At 40.8% G+C, this 19,899-nt stretch overlaps 2 protein-coding genes across 2 annotated transcripts in view; both read left to right on the top strand.

The window, feature by feature from the left end:
* Positions 1–5,843, top strand: part of LOC121574366 (ectodysplasin-A) — a 64,083-nt gene extending 58,240 nt beyond the window's left edge. The window contains exons 3-8 of the mRNA XM_041886987.2: positions 2,225–2,260; positions 2,637–2,822; positions 2,928–2,950; positions 3,037–3,088; positions 3,370–3,491; positions 4,047–5,843. Of these exons, the coding sequence (XP_041742921.2) occupies positions 2,225–2,260; positions 2,637–2,822; positions 2,928–2,950; positions 3,037–3,088; positions 3,370–3,491; positions 4,047–4,307 (680 nt within the window). The 3' untranslated portion in view covers positions 4,308–5,843. The remainder of the gene's footprint in view (positions 1–2,224; positions 2,261–2,636; positions 2,823–2,927; positions 2,951–3,036; positions 3,089–3,369; positions 3,492–4,046) is intronic.
* Positions 5,844–16,822: 10,979 nt separating this feature from the next.
* On the top strand, positions 16,823–19,313 carry LOC121574367 (protein Wnt-11-like). Its single transcript, XM_041886988.1, has 5 exons — positions 16,823–17,042; positions 17,196–17,431; positions 17,550–17,827; positions 18,043–18,335; positions 18,486–19,313. Exons 1-5 carry the CDS (start codon positions 16,969–16,971, stop codon positions 18,658–18,660), a joined length of 1,056 nt encoding a protein of 351 aa, XP_041742922.1. The 5' UTR covers positions 16,823–16,968; the 3' UTR covers positions 18,661–19,313.
* The last annotated feature ends 586 nt before the right edge of the window (positions 19,314–19,899 follow it).

Genomic DNA, 19,899 nt, shown 5'->3' on the forward strand with positions numbered 1-19,899 from the left:
TTTTTTGTAGGGGTTGATACATTTTTCATTAGGGCAAATCAAGTATGACATTTTAAAGTGGAAATTACAAACTTTATAGAAGCCTTCAGCAATAAAAGAGTGATCAAATGTAAGATCCTGCATCTGTATAGTCAACTGTGCTCCTAGCTTTCAATTCCTCTCTCCGGTAAAACAGTCTGTTCCTAGATGTCTGCCAATGAAAACAAAGTGAAAAGTGTTGTTATCACTGATCCAACCGATTAGTAAGTTGTTTAATGAGTAAAGCTCCCTTTGGCTGTTTTCTGGCTATGACAGATTCCAAGATTCTCTGCTAGGGTTTAGACAGATTGATTAGTGAGTGGGTGGTGTTGTAGGTGGACAGTTTCCTTTAATATGAGGAGCACTTCTATCTTGTTTATACAATATAGTTCCTGCATGTAAAGTCTTTCACATTTTAACACAGTTGGGCATGTATGCACATTTTACAAAACAAAGGAAGATCCAGTGAATTGGAATGTTTTGGAGTCTGTTTCGTGTGCTCTCAGACTTCACTGTAAAGTTATTCACCATTCAGATGCAATACATGTTTACGTTGCACATCAAATAAACTATTGAACTCATTTGAAATGAAAGTCATCTGGAATAAATACAACATTTAAGCTAGCGTCTTAAGCAAATTGTTCTTCTTACTTTTGATCTCTTATGTTTTGAGAAAAATAGATATATTGCGTGAGAAGACATCCAGAAAACATTAAGAAACAATGGTAATTAAAATAGCGAAATGATGACATTTATTGAGAAAACAACTTCTAAGCCAATTCAAACAGACACAAAAGTGCATATCACAGGTCTTACAGTGTGATTGACAGTCTTCTTTTTTTTTTGCTGTACAGATGTTGTTTATTGAGCTGAACAAGGTTGTTAGGATATTATTTTCCAATTGTATAATTGTAGCGCTTTGGATGGGTCCATTCATGCAATTCAACTAAAAGAAATGTGTGATGTGCACTCATTACAGGCAATTTGACTTTCACTGTCCATCCCAGACTCTGATTCGGGTCCAGTAACATCCAAGTCTTGTTGTTTTTGGAGTCCTGACATTAATTACATTGTGCTCAGCCAGTCCCATGCTTGCAGTACCTGGCAGGAAGCTGTGGTTAAGGAAGTTGTTTTCGGGAAACCCTAACACACTTTATACATAGAAACGGGTCCAAATAGACCACAGAGCACAGCAGTGGGCACAGTGCCACACCATCTCTCACTAATAACAAGTGTTTCAGCTCAGGGCCCTTATGGCTTTCATGGACACAGTGATTGGGATTCTTTACCGTCTCTGAAATAAATATTTCTCTAACTTTTGGAATGTGAGATTTCCCCAGTTTTGCTTTCTTAAAAGTTGTTCTTATGACTCATGTAATACATGATGCTCTTAGCTTCTTTTCAATCCATGTCAAAATTTGGGAGAGAAGCTTCTCAAGGAATGGTCAACTCAAACTCTCTGTTTGTGTTGTTTGACATAGCCAAAGCTACTGCAACATACAGCAGTATAAACAATGAAAACCACCTTCAGAGACATTTTCCTCAAATCAGTACAATTCCTGAGTCTTTAAATGATAATTACTCCCAGACCACCTCCTGCTCCAGACCTTTCACAAAGGGTTTGGCTTTTCAGATGTTTCACTCTTAACGTGTTCCAGATTTTAAATCACTTATTAAAGAGAAACATTTTAAAATGGAAATTACAAACTTTTGTGCATTCACAAAATGTCCTTTGAGAAAATCTGTTTATGTCTCGAGACGTTATCTTGATACATCTACAAGGGATAGAGATACTGTATGTCCTCTCAAAACGAAGCCCTCTAATTTCATGGACAGACTATTTTAAAATCATATTTGTCGAGTTTATTCAATTCAGGTCAATAGAATGCTGATTATTTTCATATCAGTTGGGTTCAGCTTGTGTTAGCCACAAACCCCCTCAAGCTAACTCCAATCATTTGCTCCACATGCTTCTACAGTATTATATGACTCATGGGTTATCTGTAATTCTGCAATCTAGACTAGGGGAAAGATGAGATGGAAAGCTGTAAATACATAGCTTTGAGAACTGATCAGAAGTGGCATACATCTTGTGCCAGGGGTGAAGTGTTTTAACCTGTATTGTCCTGCATCTGCATCCCCTATTCTTGTTTGACTCTCTCTAACTGTATGTTCTCTCTCTTTCACATGGATGGAATCACATCAGAATCACATGGAAACAAACGAAAAGAAAGGAAAAAAGGTACAGTAAAAAAAATATATTTTTATGTTATATTGTTTTTGTGCCTTCTATCGATTCCCTGGGTCATTTCATGCTAGCTACCTAGCTAGCTAGCTATCCAGCCAGCCCATAGAGAAAGCATTGCATTGTGGATTTTGTAGTAGACTTGAGCTGCAACAGATTTCCATAATGATTTTTCATGTTGCTACCAACCTTATTATAAAATGAAACATTTTTTCACAAAAATTAAAGGAATGAGTGGTTTTGGGTGGATTTTTCCTTTAAGTGAACGCTTCCATTGCTACAGGTGATGGTGCAGTGCTGAGGAGGTTGTTTATATTTTCATTCATGTCATAGTACCCACTAATTCAGATTTTCTCCTTGTCTTACTTTTTAGGCAAGAAAGGCCCTCCGGGTGCACCTGGCCCCCTAGGCCCTCCAGGGCCACAGGGTCCACCTGGTATTCCTGGCATTCCAGGTATCCCTGGGAACAACGCCATGGGCCCCTCAGGACCACCCGGACCTCCAGGCCCTGCTGGACCGCCAGGGCCACAGGGACCCCCTGGTCTTCAAGGACCCTCAGGTACCTCCTCACTTTAATTCCATTTGGGCCAAATCCTGATTTATTTGTGGTGTTCAACCTTTCATCAAAAAAACTGACACATTAATTGTTTTCTAATCTGCACAGGGGGCAGAGTCAGAGATAGCCAGGTGTGTTACTCTTTCAATGTTTTGATGATTTAAAAAAAGATTATGTCCACTTTTCCACAAATTAATTATTTATTGTTGTGTTACAGCCTGCTGTGGTACATCTCCAAGGCCAAGAAACAACAATACAGGTCAAGGAAGGTAAGAGTTAAATTTTAGATACTCTCGTCCTCACATCACTTAATGACTAAAAGAAAGGCACATTTACAGTCAGAAATCATTTTCAAGAAGTCTCTTATTTGTTATTAGTTCCTCTAAGAATAGATCGGAAAAAGTTAAGACATTAATTCACTGCAGGAGACATACACATACACATTGTATTTACATTTTTTGACAATGCAACAATGAAGAACTCTGTCTATAATTGTATGACAATGACGGATGTTGAGTGACTGCCCTTTTCTCACGCTGAGATCTTTCAGAAGGCGTACTGAGAAACTGGAAAATGATATCCATGCATCACAAGGTGTTCAAGATGCACTCGAGGTCTGGGGAGCTGGAGGTGTTGGTAGATGGCACCTACTTCATCTATAGTCAGGTAGAAGTGAGTACGGTCTTAGGCCTAACTCTTCCTATCGCCTGCATGTCACTCATCCTTTCACTCTGCAGTCCCAGTGGATTATGCTATCTCAAAGGTTAGTAAGGTCAAAATATCTAAATTGGCTGTGGTAAGGCCGACCATTCTAGGCATAATCTATAATGAATCCTTAGCTTTGAGTCTAAACTTTATTACTGACAGAAATCCAAATTAGACCCCCATGAAATTACTTGTATTAAATAGCAATTATCTGGCATACTGAAGGCTACATTTCTCAGAACACACATGGTTGATTTTGCCAGTGCTCTTGGCTGCAGAGGGAAATGTCTGGATGAGTGAAGTGAATGTATTGCATGCCCTTCAAAGTGAACCACATTGTACAAAGTGGATCATATGCTGTGGTAATTATAACCCAGTTTGCCTGATATATCTCATGATTGGAAATAAGTTAAGTTAAATAAGTAGTCTAGTAGTTCATTATCTGCATTCTCATATTTGTGTTATTTCCTCAGAATTTAAAATAATATTTATGGTTTGTCCCCACATAACTTTTCCTACCAGGTTTACTACCTCAACTTCACTGACATTGCTAGCTATGAGGTGATGGTGGACAAGACACCGTTCCTGCGCTGTACGCGGAGCATCGAGACGGGACAGCGGAAGTTCAACACCTGCTACACGGCTGGGGTGTGTCTGCTGCGTGCCCGGCAGAAGATCTCCATCAGGATGGTGTACGAGGACACCTCCATCAGCATGACCAACCACACCACCTTCCTGGGGAGCATCCGCCTCGGGGAGGCCCCCCCGGCCAGCCACTCCTGAAGAGGCAGGCCTACCAACCTGTCTGTCAAGCCACGACCCACCCCTCTTCCAGCATATCCACCTATAGCCTGGGGGAGGCTCCACCCACTCTACTCTTCCTCTACAACCATCACCACCACCTATCACATATCGACCAATAAGGAAATGAGGAGACCCACCTACTCCAGAGATGACATCATGTACAGTACTAAAGTATCCGCCCTCAGCCTGGGCCAGGCCCGCCCCTTCAGGCTACTACTGAGCTGATAAGCCCCACCCTCCCTTATAATAGAGGGGTGACCTGGTCTAATGATATTAACCACTGCCTGTTATCTCTGAATGGAAGATTCCTTCCACAGAGCGATGATGACTATGACCTTCGGAGATAATGATGGACAAATATGCACCCAACGTGTCTTAGCATTAAGAAAGTGAGGAGTTGCTGATGTTTGAAGAAAAAAATACATTAGACTTTACTTTTAGAATAGTGCATTTGTAGATAATAACTTGGTTTCCCTGGTCATAACATGCTTGAGAAACCAAGATTGACAGGAGTCAGTCATGTCTCCACTCAAAGAACTGTCTGTTAGTTAGACAACATAGGTACATACTGTAAAAGCTTTTGAAAACAATATAGAAATACAATGTGTCGCAGTTCTCTGATGAAATGAACATGTATAGCTGAAACACAAACATTTCTCTGTTAGAATGTGCACTGGTTAAAGCAAATTATTGATCTGTAGGCAAATCTCTCTCTCTTTCTCTCTCTCTCTTGAATAATAAGGTCAGTATGAATGTTTCTGTTTTATCTTAAATGAAGTTGTTTGTTAAATATGGAATCACCTGGAATAATCCTGTTGATTAAATGTTTTATTTTTCCAAATTACTAATAACATGACCGTTCATGATCACAAGACTTTTCTGGATGGGGTTATAGTTATTTTCTTTATTTAGTTCTGCTTTGGTTTGTTTGAAATAACTAATTCCCTTTGAGCTGAACCAGTCATGTCCTGTTTCTGGAAGGCCATTTGTGTTTCAGTTTTTCTCCGAAGAATTCTGTCTTTCCGTATACATAGGCAGCTTGAAGCTTTTGTAAATATCACACACAGTCAAAATATTTTTCAGCATATAACTCCTTCTCATGTTCATGTTTATATGTGAGTGAACACATTAGTCTTTAAGGAATAATTTAAGGGCACAGAGTATCTGTCAACATGCAGTTTCTGGATGTTTATGAAACTGCTCTGCACTGTGCATGTATTGTTATTATTACAGGGTTTGGTCAATCACCATGCTGTCAACCTTCTGGAAAATTGGTGACAAAAGCAGAATCAAGTCCAGTTGTTTTGAATAAGTTTGAAAACAGTTATGGAAGGAACAATAGATAAAGAGTTTCATTCCAAAACACTATATATCCATTTTCAGAAATGTTGGTAAATTAGCTTTTATTGTTTAGATAACTTATGAAAGAGATAATTGTGTTTTTTTTCACCATCTTATCATGGCATGGGGTTGGTCAATGACAGACATGTTATTTGTTTAAAATCTATCACTTGATGGTTTCATTTCAGAGAGAAAAATAATCATGTTTTGTTGCAAAACGCTATATATCTGCCTCAATCTCAGAGAAATAAGTAGTACTGCTAGGTTTTATACAGTCAAATGTGACAAATAACTACATTTATAATAAAGAACTGTACAAATTATATTTGTGACATCCATATTTAAATGTAAAATATGTTTTTTTAAATGAACCAATACAGGAATAGAGAGCAATAGTAATGGCGTCTTTTTGTAGGCACTAACTCCGCCATGGTTCATTGGACAAAGCCTATGGGGAAATGTAGGGTTTTTGGATAAATTCCAAAAATAAGGTCTGTAGTAAACACAGGCTTAGGAGATCTTATACGTTTTGTTCTATGGGATCATCTTCATCAGATAATGTCACTTTTCGTGAATTTTGAAGCATTTATGTAATTTAAAAAAGCACATAAAGGCCTCATAATTCATAAAGGTCATGTTAACTGACTGATATTATCTCATAGAACAAAATGTATATGATCTCCTAAGCTTGTGTTAACCTCAGACCTTCTTTTCTGTGTTTATCCCAAAACACTATTCTTTCCCCATTAATTTTCCCCAGAGGTATGGCTGACTGAACCAGAGGTAACTCATTTCCAGTTTTTAGGACTACAAGCTGGCAAGCTCTATATGAGATCTGTATGTAAAATATTTATATTTTACATTTTAGTCATTTAGCGGATGCTTTTATCCAGAGCAATTCACAGTTAGTGCATTCATCTTAAGATAGCTAGGTGAGACAACCACATATCACAGTCAAATGTACAGGATACGAACATTCCATTTCAGCTAAACAATGTATATATAGCTTTTTGCAACAAACCCCATTTTAATACATATCTAAAATCGATTAATAAAAAACCTGAGAACAGATATATTTTACACACACATGAAGGTACCCATAAGCAATCACTTCTGATGTAAAAATAACAATGTGAAAAATTGGTGGAAATAGCGTTTTGGAACGAAACTCTTCATATATAAAACAATTTACCAAAGGAAGTTCAAACATATTACTTTTCAGTTATTATGGTAATTCTACATCGTCCAGTAGCCTAATGTCTGCAATAAGAGTTGGTATCAAACATTACAACTTGCTGTTTAGAAACATGCCCAAAAAGGACAGTGAGCAATGGTGTTGTAGTATTACGTATTATTAGTAGTTTGGTTCAATTCCGTGCTTAGAATGGTTAATTCTCCTATTCATGCTTTGCGATTAAATGTAATGCCTGTGTCAAGTTGAATCAAGATAGAATTGTCCCGAACTCTGGTAGCTATATGTCCTTTAATTCAAACATTGTTTAGTTGAAGTGTACATTGTGGTTTGTGTTGAGATATGCATTATTAGGATTGTTTTTTAGGTAAATAGGGTATATTTGTTTCCCTGCTTTGTTGAAAATAATGTACATTTGTATACGCTGTTGCGATTGTAAATATGTATATAAAATAGAATTCTGTTTTTGTAAATTGAATTGATTTATAATATTAAATTCTATAAAATTCTCACTTGTCATATGATATAATATTTTTTAACAATGCCTATGGCAGCCAAAAGTTCCAATAAAACCAGATTATTCTACAGTATTGACATACTGAGGTATATATTGCCTCTTTTGAAAATACAGTGCAATCGGAAAGTATTCAGACCCCTTGACTTTTTCCACAATTTGTTACGTTACAGCCTTATTCTAAAATTGATTAAATTGTTTTTTTCCCCTCATCAAACTACACACAATACCCCATAATGACAAAGCAAAAACAGGTTTATTGAAATGTTTGCAAATGTAAAAAAAAAAAAAAAAAAAAGGAAATTATCACATTTACATAAGTATTCAGACCCTTTACTCAGTACTTTGTTGAAGCACCTTTGGCAGAGATTACAGCCTCGAGTCTTCTTGGGTATGACGCTACAAGCTTGGCACACCTGTATTTGGGGAGTTTCTCCCATTCTTCTCTGCAGATCCTCTCAAGCTCTGTCAGGTTGGATGGGGAGCGTCGCTGCACAGCTATTTTCAGGTCTCCAGAGATGTTCGATCGGGTTCAAGTCTGGGCTCTGGCTGGGCCACTCAAGGACATTCAGCCACTCCTGCGTTGTCTTGGCTGTGTGCTTAGTGTCGTTGTCCTGTTGGAAGGTGAACCTTCGCCCCAGTCTGAGGTCCTTAGCACTCTGAAGCAGGTTTTTATCAAGGATCTCTCTGTATTTTGTTCCGTTCATCTTTCCCTCAATCCTGACTAGTCTCCCAGTCCCTGCCGCTGAAAAACATCCCCACAGCATGAAGCTGCCACCACCATGCTTCACCGTAGGGATGGTGCCAGGTTTCCTCCAGACATGACACTTTGCATTCAGGCCAAAGAGTTCAATCTTGGTTTCATCAGACAAGAGAATCTTGTTTCTCATGGTCTGAGAGTCCTTTAGGTGCCTTTTTTCAAACTCCAAGCGGGCTGTCATGTGCCTTTTGCTGATGAGTAGCTTCCGTCTGGCCACTCTACCATAAAGGCCTGATTGGTAGAGTGCTGCCGTGATGGTTGTCCTTCTGGAAGGTTCTCCCATCTCCACAGAGGAACTCTGGAGCTCTGTCAGAGTGACCATCGGGTTCTTGGTCACCTCCCTGACCAAGGCCCTTCTCCCCCAAATGCTCAGTTTGGCCGGGAGGCCAGCTCTAGGAAGAGTCTTGGTGGTTCCAAACTTCTTCCATTTAAGAATGATGGAGGCCACTGTGTTCTTAGAGACCTTCAATATTTGACCTAGATAGTTTGTGTGTATGTATTGATATGTAGGCTACGTGTGCCTTTAAAAAAAAAAGTATGTAGTTCTGTCCTTGAGCTGTTCTTGTCTATTAATGTTCTGTATTATGTAATGTTTCATGTTTTGTGTGGACCCCAGGAAGAGTAGCTGCTGCTTTTGCAACAGCTAATGGGGATCCTAATAAAATACCAAAATACCAAATGCTGCAGAAATTATTTGGTACCCTTCCCCAGATCTGTGCCTCGACACAATCCTGACCCTAACCCTAACCCTAACCCTATGAACAATTCCTTCGACCTCATGGCCTGGTTTTTGTTCTGACATGCACTGTCAACTGTGGGACCTTATATAGACAGGTGTGTGCCTTTCCAAATCAAATCAAATGTTATTTGTCACATGCGCCGAATACAACAGGTGTAGACCTTACCGTGAAATGCTTACTTACAAGCCCTTAACCAACAATGCAGTTCAAGAAATAGAGTTAAGAAAATATTTACTAAATAAACTAAAGTAAAAAAGAAAAGAAAAAGTAACACAATAAAATAACAATAACGAAGCTACATACAGGGGGTACCGGTACTGAGTGAATGTGCGGGCGTACAGGTTAGTCCAGGTCATTTGTACATGTACAGTGAGAGAAAAAAGTATTTGATCCCCTGCTGATTTTGTACATTTGCCCACTGACAAAGAAATGATCAGTATATACATTTAATGGTAGGTTTATTTGAACAGTGAGAGACAGAATAACAACAAAAAAATCCAGAAAAACGCATGTCAAAAATGCTATAAATGTATTTGCATTTTAATGAGGGAAATACGTATTTGAACCCTCTGCAAAACATGACTTAGTACTTGGTGGCAAAACCCTTGTTGGCAATCACAGAGGTCAGACGTTTCTTGTAGTTGGCCACCAGGTTTGCATACATCTCAGGAGGGATTTTGTCCCACTCCTCTTTGCAGATCTTCTCCAAGTCATTAAGGTTTCGAGGCTGACGTTTGGCAACTCGAACCTTCAGCTCCCTCCACAGATTTTCTATGGGATTAAGGTCTGGAGACTGGCTAGGCCACTCCAGGACCTTAATGTGCTTCTTCTTGAGCCACTCCTTTGTTGCCTTGGCCGTGTGTTTTGGGTCATTGTCATGCTGGAATACCCATCCACGACCCATTTTCAATGCCCTGGCTGAGGGAAGGAGGTTCTCACCCAAGATTTGACAGTACATGGCCCCGTCCATCGTCCCTTTGATGCAGTGAAGTTGTCCTGTCCCCTTAGCAGAAATACACCCCCAAAGCATAATGTTTCCATCAAATACTTTTTTCCCTCACTGTAGGTATGGGTAAAGTGACTATGCATAGATAAACAGTGAGTAGCAGCATTGTAAAAACAAAGGGGGGAGGTTGTCAATGTAAATAGTCCGGGTGGCCATTTTATTAATTGTTCAGCAGTCTTATGGCTTGGGGGTAGAAGCTGTTAAGGAGCCTCATGGACATAGACTTGGCGCTCCGGTACCGCTTGCCGTGCGGTAGCAGAGAGAACAGTCTATGACTTGGGTGACTGGAGTCTATGACAATTTTTTGGGCCTTCCTCTGACACCGCCTAGTATATAGGTCCTGGATGGCAGGAAGCTTGGCCCCAGTGATGTACTGGGCCGTACGCACTACCCTCTGTAGCGCCTTACGGTCGGATGCCGAACAGTTGCCATACCATACGGTGATGCATCCGGTCAGGATGCTCTCGATGGTGCAGCTGTATAACTTTTTGATGATCAGGAGACCCATGCCAAATCTGAGGGGGGAAATACGTTGTCATGCCCTCTTCACGACTGTCTTGGTGTGTTTGGACCATGATAGTTTGTTGGTGATGTGGATACCAAGGAACTTGAATCTCTCTGTCCGCTCCACTACAGCCCTGTCGATGTGAATGGGGGCGTGTTCGGCCCTCCTTTTCCTGTATTCCACGATCAGCTCCTTTGTCTTGCTCACATTGAGGGAGAGGTTGTTGTCTCTGACCTCCTCCCTATAGGCTGTCTCATCGTTGTCGGTGATCAGCAAACTTGATGATGGTGTTGGAGTCGTGCTTGGCCACGCAGTCGTGGGTGAACAGGGAGTACAGGAGGGGACTAAGCAGGCACCCCTGAGGGGCCCCCGTGTTGAGGATCAGTGTGTGTTGTTGCCTACCATTACCACCTGGGGGCAGCCCGTCAGGAAGACCAGGATCCTGTTGCCGGGGGAGGTGTTTAGTCCCAAGTTCCTTAGCTTAGTGATGAGCTTTGTGAGCACTATGGTGTTGAATGCTGAGCTGTAGTCAATGAACAGCATTCTCACATAGGTGTTCCTTTTGTCCAGATGGGAAAGGGCAGTGTGGAGTGCGATTGAGATTGTGTCATCTGTGGATCTGTTGGGATGGTATGCGAATTGGAATGGGTCTAGGGTTTCCGGGATGATGGTGTTGATGTGAGCAATGACCAGCCTTTCAAAGCACTTCATGGCTACCAACGTGAGTGCTACGGGGCAGTAGTAATTTAGGCAGGTTACCTTCACTTTCTTGGGCACAGGGACTATGGTGGTCTGCTTGAAACATGTAGGTATTACAGACTCGGTCAGGGAGAGGTTGAAAATGTCAGTGAAAACACTTGCCAGTTGGTCCACGCATGCTCTGAGTACATATCCTGGTAATCCGTCTGGCCCCGCAGCCTTGAGAATATTGACCTGTTTAAAGGTCTTGCTCACATCGGCTACAGAGAGCGTGATCACACAGTCGTCCGGAACAGCTGGTACTCTCATGCATGCTTCAGTGTTGCTTGCCTCGAAGCGAGCATAAAAGGCATTTAGCCTGTCTGGTAGGTTCGGGTCACTGGCAGCTCGTGGCTGGGTTTCCCTTTGTAGTCCGTAATAGTTTGCAAGCCCTGCCACACCCGACGAGCTTCAGAGCCGGTGTAATAGGATTCAATCTTAGTCCTGTATTGACGCTTTGCCTGTTTGATGGTTTGTCTGAGGGCATAGCGGGATTTCTTATAAGCGTCTCGATTAGTGTCCCGCTCCTTGAAAGCGGCAGCTCTAGCCTTTAGCTCAGTGCGGTCACTGTGGGGACGACGTCGTCGATGCACTTATTGATGAAGCCGGAGACTGAGGTGGTATACTCCTCAATGCAATTGGATGAATCACGGAACATATTCTAGTCTATGCTAGCAAAACAGTCCTGTAGCGTAGCATCCGCTTCATCTGACTACTTTCGTATTGAGCGAGTCACTGGTACTTCCTGCTTTAGTTTTTGCTTGTAAGCAGGAATCAAGAGGATAGAATTATGTTCAGATTTGCCAAATGGAGGGCGAGGGAGAGCTTTGTATGCGTCTCTGTGTGTGGAGTAAATGTGGTCTAGAGGGTTTTTTCCTCTGGTTGCACATGTGACATGCTGATAGAAATTATGTAAAACAGATGTAAGTTTGCCTGCATTAAAGTCCCAAGCCACTAGGAGCGCCACTTCTGGATGAGCATTTTCTTGTTTGTTTATTGCCTTATACAGCTCGTTGAGTGTGGTCTTAGTGCAAGCATCGGTTTCTGGTGGTAAATAGACGGCTAAGAAAAATATAGATGAAAATTCTCTTGGTAGATACTGTGGTCTACAGCTTATCATGAAGTACTCTACCTCAGGCTAGCAATACCTCGAGACTTCCTTAATATTAGACATCGCGCACCAGCTGTTATTGACAAATAGACACACACCACCACCCCTCGTCTTACCGGACGTAGCTGTTCTGTCCTGCCGATGTATAGAAAACCCAGCCAACTGTATATTATCCGTGTCGTCGTTCAGCCACGACTCGGTGAAACATAAGATATTACAGTTTTTAATGTTCCATTAGTAGTATAGTCTTGAACGGAGTTCATCCAGTTTATTCTCCAGTAATTGCACGTTGGCCAATAGAACGGATGGTAGAGGCGGGTTACCCACTCGCCGACGAATTCATGTCCAATCAATTGAATTTACCACAGGTGGACTCCAATCAAGTTGTTGAAACATCTCAAGGATGATAAATGGAAACAGGATGCACCTGAGCTCAATTTCAAGTCTCATTGCAAAGGGTCTGAATACTTATGTAAATAAGGTATTTCTAAAAACCTGTTTTCGCTTTGTCATGGGGTGTTGTGTGTAGATTTTAGAATAAGGCTGTAACGTAAGAAAATGTGGAGAAGGGGTCTGAATACTTTCCGAATGCACTGTAGAGCAAATATACTGTATGCAGCTTGCTGCAAGCTACTGTTTGCAGGTTTGATGCAGTCTAGATGCTGTTTGCTTTCCACCCATGGGGGCCGTGGACATACTAAGAGTGACTGTGTAAGCATAACCTCAGTCAACCAGCGTTACCCACCATACAGGTATTCACCTTCATAAATGTAGTTATGAGAATAAGACAATATTATTGGCATACCATTACATACAGTACAATATCAATGTCCATCATTACTAGTCCTCTGGGTACACATGTATACCTAAAAAGGGGTTCTGACTAGGTGGAATACAGCTACGACCTGAAGTTAGAAGATTTAACGTGGCAGGTTAGGAGAATTAGGTTAAGGATAGGAAAGGGGTTAGGGTTAGCTAAAATGCTAAACCCTAAAACCTAAAAAGGGCCCAGCTAGCTACAAACTGTATGTAAAGGCCTGGTTACACCTTGAATTAACATGTGGTTATCGTCACCTGTCAAGTTGATCCAATCACTATCTGATTGAGACAATAGTTGTGGATCATATGGCATTGTAAAGTCCCTCACCCTGCTCCACCAGTACCAGAAAATCAAACCTATCTTGTCTATCCACAGAGCTAGACTGGGCTGGGGCCTCCGTTTACTTGTCTACAGATCAAGGACAGTGAAGGAGCTGTTCACATGGTTGAAGTAAGCCGCAAAGGAAGAAGAATGCGTAGAAGTACAACATTTCAATGTCGGTCTTATGTTTGGAAATGTAAGGTCTAGCGACAGCTATGGAGCGATTACTGTTGCCACATTGTGTTGATGTACAGTGCCCCCTTTTGGTAAGAAATCATATTCAGAACATTTTAGCAACAGAGAGGACTCGTCACTGAAGTTTAATCAGTACATTTGTGGCGTAGGAACATTTATTTGAGTACCATCTCTAGAATATGAGAGAATATTTGGTAAAAATGCATTAATGGTCACTATTAACTTGTCTAAATGACTAACGCGTGAATGTCTGTCTCATCAAGCTCATATTGAATTATGAGCTTTGGAGCTGTGATTTGATATAGGGAGAACCAAAATATAAGAAGAATTGACATTTTCTCAGGTCAATTCAGGTCATTTTGAAATAAATGTAATGAACTTAAAATCAATGCATGTTCGCTGTTATCAGTTGTAAAGATGCATAGCCTATAAAACGTATGCAATCCTATTTCATCGCTCACAAGACGCAATACCCTTTCAGCAAAAACTTCAAACGTCTGCCTCTCCAACACCCAATACACACTATTTGTCATTTTGTGTGTATACTTCCATTCCTTTGGTGGAATGTTAACTGTAGATACCATGAATAAGCATTCTCGGAGAAAGAAAATGAGAAACAGGAAGGGCCAACCTTTCCATGCCAGCTCACACCCAAAAATGCACCTTTCATAAACATGATTGATTTCTCACTTCTCAAGCCTAACACCCAATCTAAAGCTGGGATATCCAACAAAAGGAAGGATTTGCTTTGGGCTAGAATGGTTTTCACAGCAGAGAGAATGTTCCAGGGGGAGGGGAGTGGCTGTGGCCAATAAACTCCCCTTCATTTTAGAATTAGATAGGGTAGGTGAGAGCAAGACAAGATTAAACAAAAAGTAGCTCACAGGCCCCACTGGAGAGAATATGCATTTCATTTTTGTCAAACAAAAATAAAAGTTTTGTCAGTGAATATTTTGTTTCCATAATGAGACACAGGACTTGAAGTTAACCAACCAAGTGTAATATGAGATGCAACAAGGGAAGAAGCAATCAGCCAAAGATTAGAATAATCATACAACCTCTGGGCAACTTCAAAAATCATAAAGAAAAGCATTGAACTGATTCAACAAAAACAGAGGATATACTGAAGCTACAATATGAGCTTGATGAGACAGACATTCACGTGTTAGTCATTTAGACACTCTTATCCAGAGGGACTTATAGGCCACATCGACATATTTTTCACCTGGTCTGCTCAGAGGATTTGATCCAATAACCTTCCGGTTACTGGGCCAACACTCTTAACCAGTAGGTTACCTGCTGCCAGAAAACCCCCAGGACACAGCAGCAGAAATTTGCTGCTGTTCAGAAGGCCTTGCTGGTGTTAGAAAATCAGTCATCTCACCACGGAAGTACAGAACATTTATCTGGTTTTGGCTGTAAACAGGAATTATGGTTCTGCCAGAAGGTTATAAGATCTAAGCTACTCAGGGGTAGAAATTGTGTATATCGAAGTCTAAATATGAACATATTACAATACATGCACAATACTGAATCGCCATCCTTTGCTGATTATTTGTGGGACCACATGTGTTGAATAGATTCATGAAAATGGAAAAGTAATAATAGTGAAATTAGCAGTGGGAAGTCCCCTTTCAAAAACACTTTTAACATTACCCCCTACTGTGTTCCCATTGACAGTAATCAAGACACTAATAAGGTGTTCTGGCAAAGTCTTACCATAAGGCTACTTCTAAGAGAAAAGCCAGCCTCTCTCATGGAGGGAATATAATAGGGGTTAGATAAACACAAGTTTGAATAATCCTCTCACTAAGAAACCCTCTTTCAACCACTAATCCTTTGCTCATACCACATGCAGATAATTAACCATTTATACTGCCTTATTTGACCATGCCACTGAAATCCCTGTTTCTGGTTCCCTGTTTTCTTTGTTGATGAGGATTTGTTGGGTAGACTTTACTATAAGTCCAGAGGCTATAGTGTGATTCTATCAGGGGACTCATGTGTATAGCATACACAAACACACATACTTGAAAAACTGATAGCATCAAACTTTTAAGTGTAAGAACGTTTAAGTTCTGATGTTCTGTTTTGGTGGTTAGAATTCAGTGGCCTACCTTGATAATGGGCCTTGTTAATTGGATTAGTTGAGCTAAAGTGAGCTAATTGTTTAGTTCGTCAATCGGTCGGTTCAGTCATTAATCTTCACAAACCAAGGGTGAATAAATCGTTTCGTTTGTCCACTCTACTACTGTAGATCAAACATAACTGGTTTCGAGACGATTATGCCTACATCTATAATCTACTAGTTAAATTTCTTGATGAAAACTTGGGTGAATACATGGCACATCCAAAAACCGGGCTCCTCTCGCTCCTAAACGAGAATCATACCCATACAAGCCGACCTATCCTTCATTTGTGAAGAAGTCAATCTTGAACGTTTGTTTGTAGTCCAATGTAAAACGTTGTAATGCACTTTTACGAGCGCGTAATATGGACATCAGTCAGGGATTTCCGCTATTCCAGCTATTTAGAGATGTCAAATTATCAAACTTTCTCATACTCCTTGGACTGCACAAAATAGGCCTTCACATATCCTTCGAACACAGAGCAGAGTTTAAATATAATTGTAAAATTGTGAAGGATATTTTACTGGCAAATATTGGCAATGTTATCAGTGTCAGATTGTCACACATTGATTTAGATTAGATTACAATGTTGCAGATCCTTTTTCAAAGGAAATCTTCAAATGACTTCAGGGCTAGTTAATAGAAGTGTTGAATATCAATGATTTTATCCGCTTTAGCCTACATGTCTAACACTTTGGATGGCTGTCTTTTAATCAATCATGAGTAATGGCACATTAATGGCCATCTTTTGAAATGCATCGGATAACTTCTAATAGGCCTATGTTACAGTTCCATCCCCATGATTCGAGTTGGATCTGTGTGCCTGTGTTCGGATCCGTGTGCCTGTGTTCGGATCCGTGTGCCTGTGTTCATTCCATGGTTCATTCAAAAATAAAATCACCTGGGAGCATGAGCAGCAGTGTGCGGCGTTTTCCTTTTTATTTTCCATGAGTTCACCTACAACTCCAGCACCTGCAAAAAGTACCTGGATGTGCATATGTTCTTCAGCTTTTGTCATTCACAAATCGCCAATTGAATGAGGCGTGGCTATCGTGGCGGCGACATAAGACTCCCTGGAGCCGAGGTCACACCACCAGTGGCTTGCAGCATAGGCTATAGGAGGGCCATACCTCCAGACCCCAGCCCAGACCGCATAGGCAAACTAAAAACAACACTTATCACTGGATAATCACATTGGACTACCAAAAGAATCGTTTGGATCTATAATTTTATTTTAGGCAGAGGATTCACTAATTATTTTTTTTACAATGAAATTCCACATGGATTTATTTATATTGACGTTTATTGTGAACGCGAACTGCTGTGCTGCTATATATTGGCTGTAAGTATTCCTTACTTTTTAATTTGTATGTAGTTATGGGTCTATTCAGATGCCTACGCTACTTTGTTTACTGACATATTTTTGTTCATTTGATAGGCCTATGCCATATGAAATAGCTGATGACCTAATTAAATGTTGTTTTTACCTTTGCAGTGGACTTACTGTAAAGGGGAGCTCTGTAGGCTGGAATCAAACTCATCATTGCAAGCTACTAGATGAGTTGGCCCCTGATCAATCGCAACTTTGCCGGCGAAATCTCGAGCTGATGCACAGTATTGTCCACGCAGCCAAGTTGACCAAAAATACCTGTCAGAACACCTTCAATGACATGCGATGGAATTGTTCATCTGTTGAAAAAGCCCCTCGTTTTACACCAGATTTAGCAAAAGGTAGGCTAAAGACACTTTAAAAAGTATCTTATAAATTGGAGAATATCATGTGGCCTGTAAACTTCTGTGATTGGCTGTGATTTGCATTGATTTATCTGTTGACTGTGCTCTATTGCAGGCACCAGGGAGTCGGCATTTGTGTTCTCACTAGCGGCTGCCTTAGTGAGTCACTCCATTGCCAGAGCCTGCTCGTCTGGAGAGCTCCCCAGTTGCTCGTGCGCCCCAGCCCCTGCTGAACAGGCCGGGCCCGACTTCATATGGGGAGGATGCGGTGATAACCTGCGCTACGGTCTCCAAATGGGATCTGCCTTTTCTGATGCACCGATGAGAAACAGCAGATCTGGCTCTCAGGCGTTCAGACTGATGCACTTGCACAATAATGCAGTTGGAAGACAGGTAATGGTCTAATCTCACATTGACATGAAAGGTACATTTTTATGCATGGGTAATTATGCACGAGTTATTGTGCCCATTGTTTTTAATAGTGGCATTGCATTTTTGACTCACTGTTTTTTTTTTTTTACATAATAAACAACATATTATGTTATTAATATCTGCAAAAGGTGGCAACAAATTTTAACATCCTAATATCATTTTTGCTCTACTTTCAGGCACTTATTGAGGCTCAGGAGACCAAATGCAAATGCCACGGGGTGTCCGGGTCCTGCTCTGTCAAAACATGTTGGAAGGGCCTCCGTGATATTAACTACATTGCCATGGATCTCAAATCCAAGTACCTGTCTGCCACTAAGGTGATCCATCGTCATGTTGGGACAAGGAAGCAGTTGGTCCCCAGAGAGTTGAATGTTCGACCAGTGAGAGAGAGTGAGTTGGTCTACCTGGTCAGCTCTCCGGATTACTGCACACACAATGAGAACCATGGCTCACTCGGCACACAGGACAGGTATGTTTGTGTTTCTCTCAAGGTTCAGTGGAAAATGTGATTTTTACTCTACCTTTGACACCTTCAAGGTCTAATATGTTGATCCTCTCCCCCATTCATAAGAGTTTTATATTGTTGTTTATTGATTGGAACAATCTTTTTTGTCTCCAGACAGTGCAATAAGACATCCAATGACAGTGGGAGTTGCAATCTCATGTGCTGTGGTCGCGGCTACAATGCCTACACTGAGAGGATTGTGGAGAGATGCCAGTGCAGGTACCACTGGTGCTGCTATGTCACCTGCAAGAGGTGCGAAAGGACAGTGGAGAGATATGTATGCAAATGAACTTTGCCCAGAGACGTGAGTGAACATGAAGCACTATTTTCACCACCATTATCTTGTCGAGTTGTGCAGACCCAGCAGTCACCTGACCTGACTCCCTGTGTGCTTCCGTGCTACTACATAGCCTACAGGCTAAGTGCAATGAAAAACAAGAGGAGCAACTCACAGACACTACCAAAGATAAGCAGATGATCTGGACTCCATTAGCTGTTTTAAAGAGACTGGAGGGGACTACTGTGAAGAAGATTGTGTTACTTGAAGAGCAAATGTGATTGATTGGGAGCTGTAGGCTATTCGTGCTTGATTAGTAAAATGTTCCGCAGTAGGACAAGTTGAATAGATGACAAAGGGCATGAATCACAATAAAGACCGCCCAGAAGCTTCCCCAAATGCTAACTGCCCAGTCAGCTTTAAGATTTCCAACTGATAATGAAAAGCTTTTAACAATTTTACATCTTACACGTTAACTAAATTGCAAATGAGAAGCAGAATAGCTGATTGATCTTATATCCATTTTAATCACACTGGGTTAATGCCATACTACTCAGTTTAGGCATATTCTGATCATAGGCATGCAACACACATAATATCAACAGTATGAATTTGAGCTGTATTTTTAGTTTTTTTTATGATTACATTGGACATGTTAATGTAGATAAGTGCAATTGTATATTTATTTTATTAAAAAAACTACACACAATGTGTCCTGTTTAGTTTTAACCATCTGTGTATCATATGAGACTGCCTATGACAGGTGCTGCCAAACTTGTAGGCCTAATTTGTCTTTGGGCAAAGCAATAGTAACTGTAGTATTTATGCAGCAGAAGCTGTAGTAACACGACACAATAACAAATCCACACTTTCATTAATTACACTGAACGTAAGGCTCACGCTGTTTATACCATCCACAGTCAGCTAAAAGTTAAATCGTGGTACTTCAATCTCTGAAATATTTAAGTCAAGTGCCTCAGCTTAATGACGTTTCAGTCAACTACACAGACCCATTTTCTAAATGTGTCTGAAGCATGGAGTTCCAGTGCTTGAGATAACTAAAGAGTTGACATCCAACTGTAAAAGTCCCCCATGTTGATTCAGAACCTGGTGTGAATATGCTTGGAATGCACACAAGCCCTCCCAACTGAGTTCAGTCCAGAAGGGTATCAACTGTGGTGATAATTTGAAAGGGGCAATCTGCAGTTGCTAACATCCATTTTTGGATTTACAGTTGAAGTCGGATGTTTA

This window comes from Coregonus clupeaformis, chromosome 9, assembly GCF_020615455.1.
Source record: "Coregonus clupeaformis isolate EN_2021a chromosome 9, ASM2061545v1, whole genome shotgun sequence".
In the NCBI taxonomy this organism is placed as follows: Eukaryota; Metazoa; Chordata; class Actinopteri; order Salmoniformes; family Salmonidae; genus Coregonus; species Coregonus clupeaformis.

Coding starts and splice junctions, on each gene's coding strand:
- LOC121574367 (XM_041886988.1), top strand. CDS start 16,969: ATGAAATTCCACATGGATTTATTTATATTGACGTTTATTGTGAACGCG. Junction 17,043..17,195: donor TGTGCTGCTATATATTGGCT/GTAAGTATTCCT, acceptor TTACCTTTGCAG/TGGACTTACTGTAAAGGGGA. Junction 18,336..18,485: donor TCACTCGGCACACAGGACAG/GTATGTTTGTGT, acceptor TTTTGTCTCCAG/ACAGTGCAATAAGACATCCA.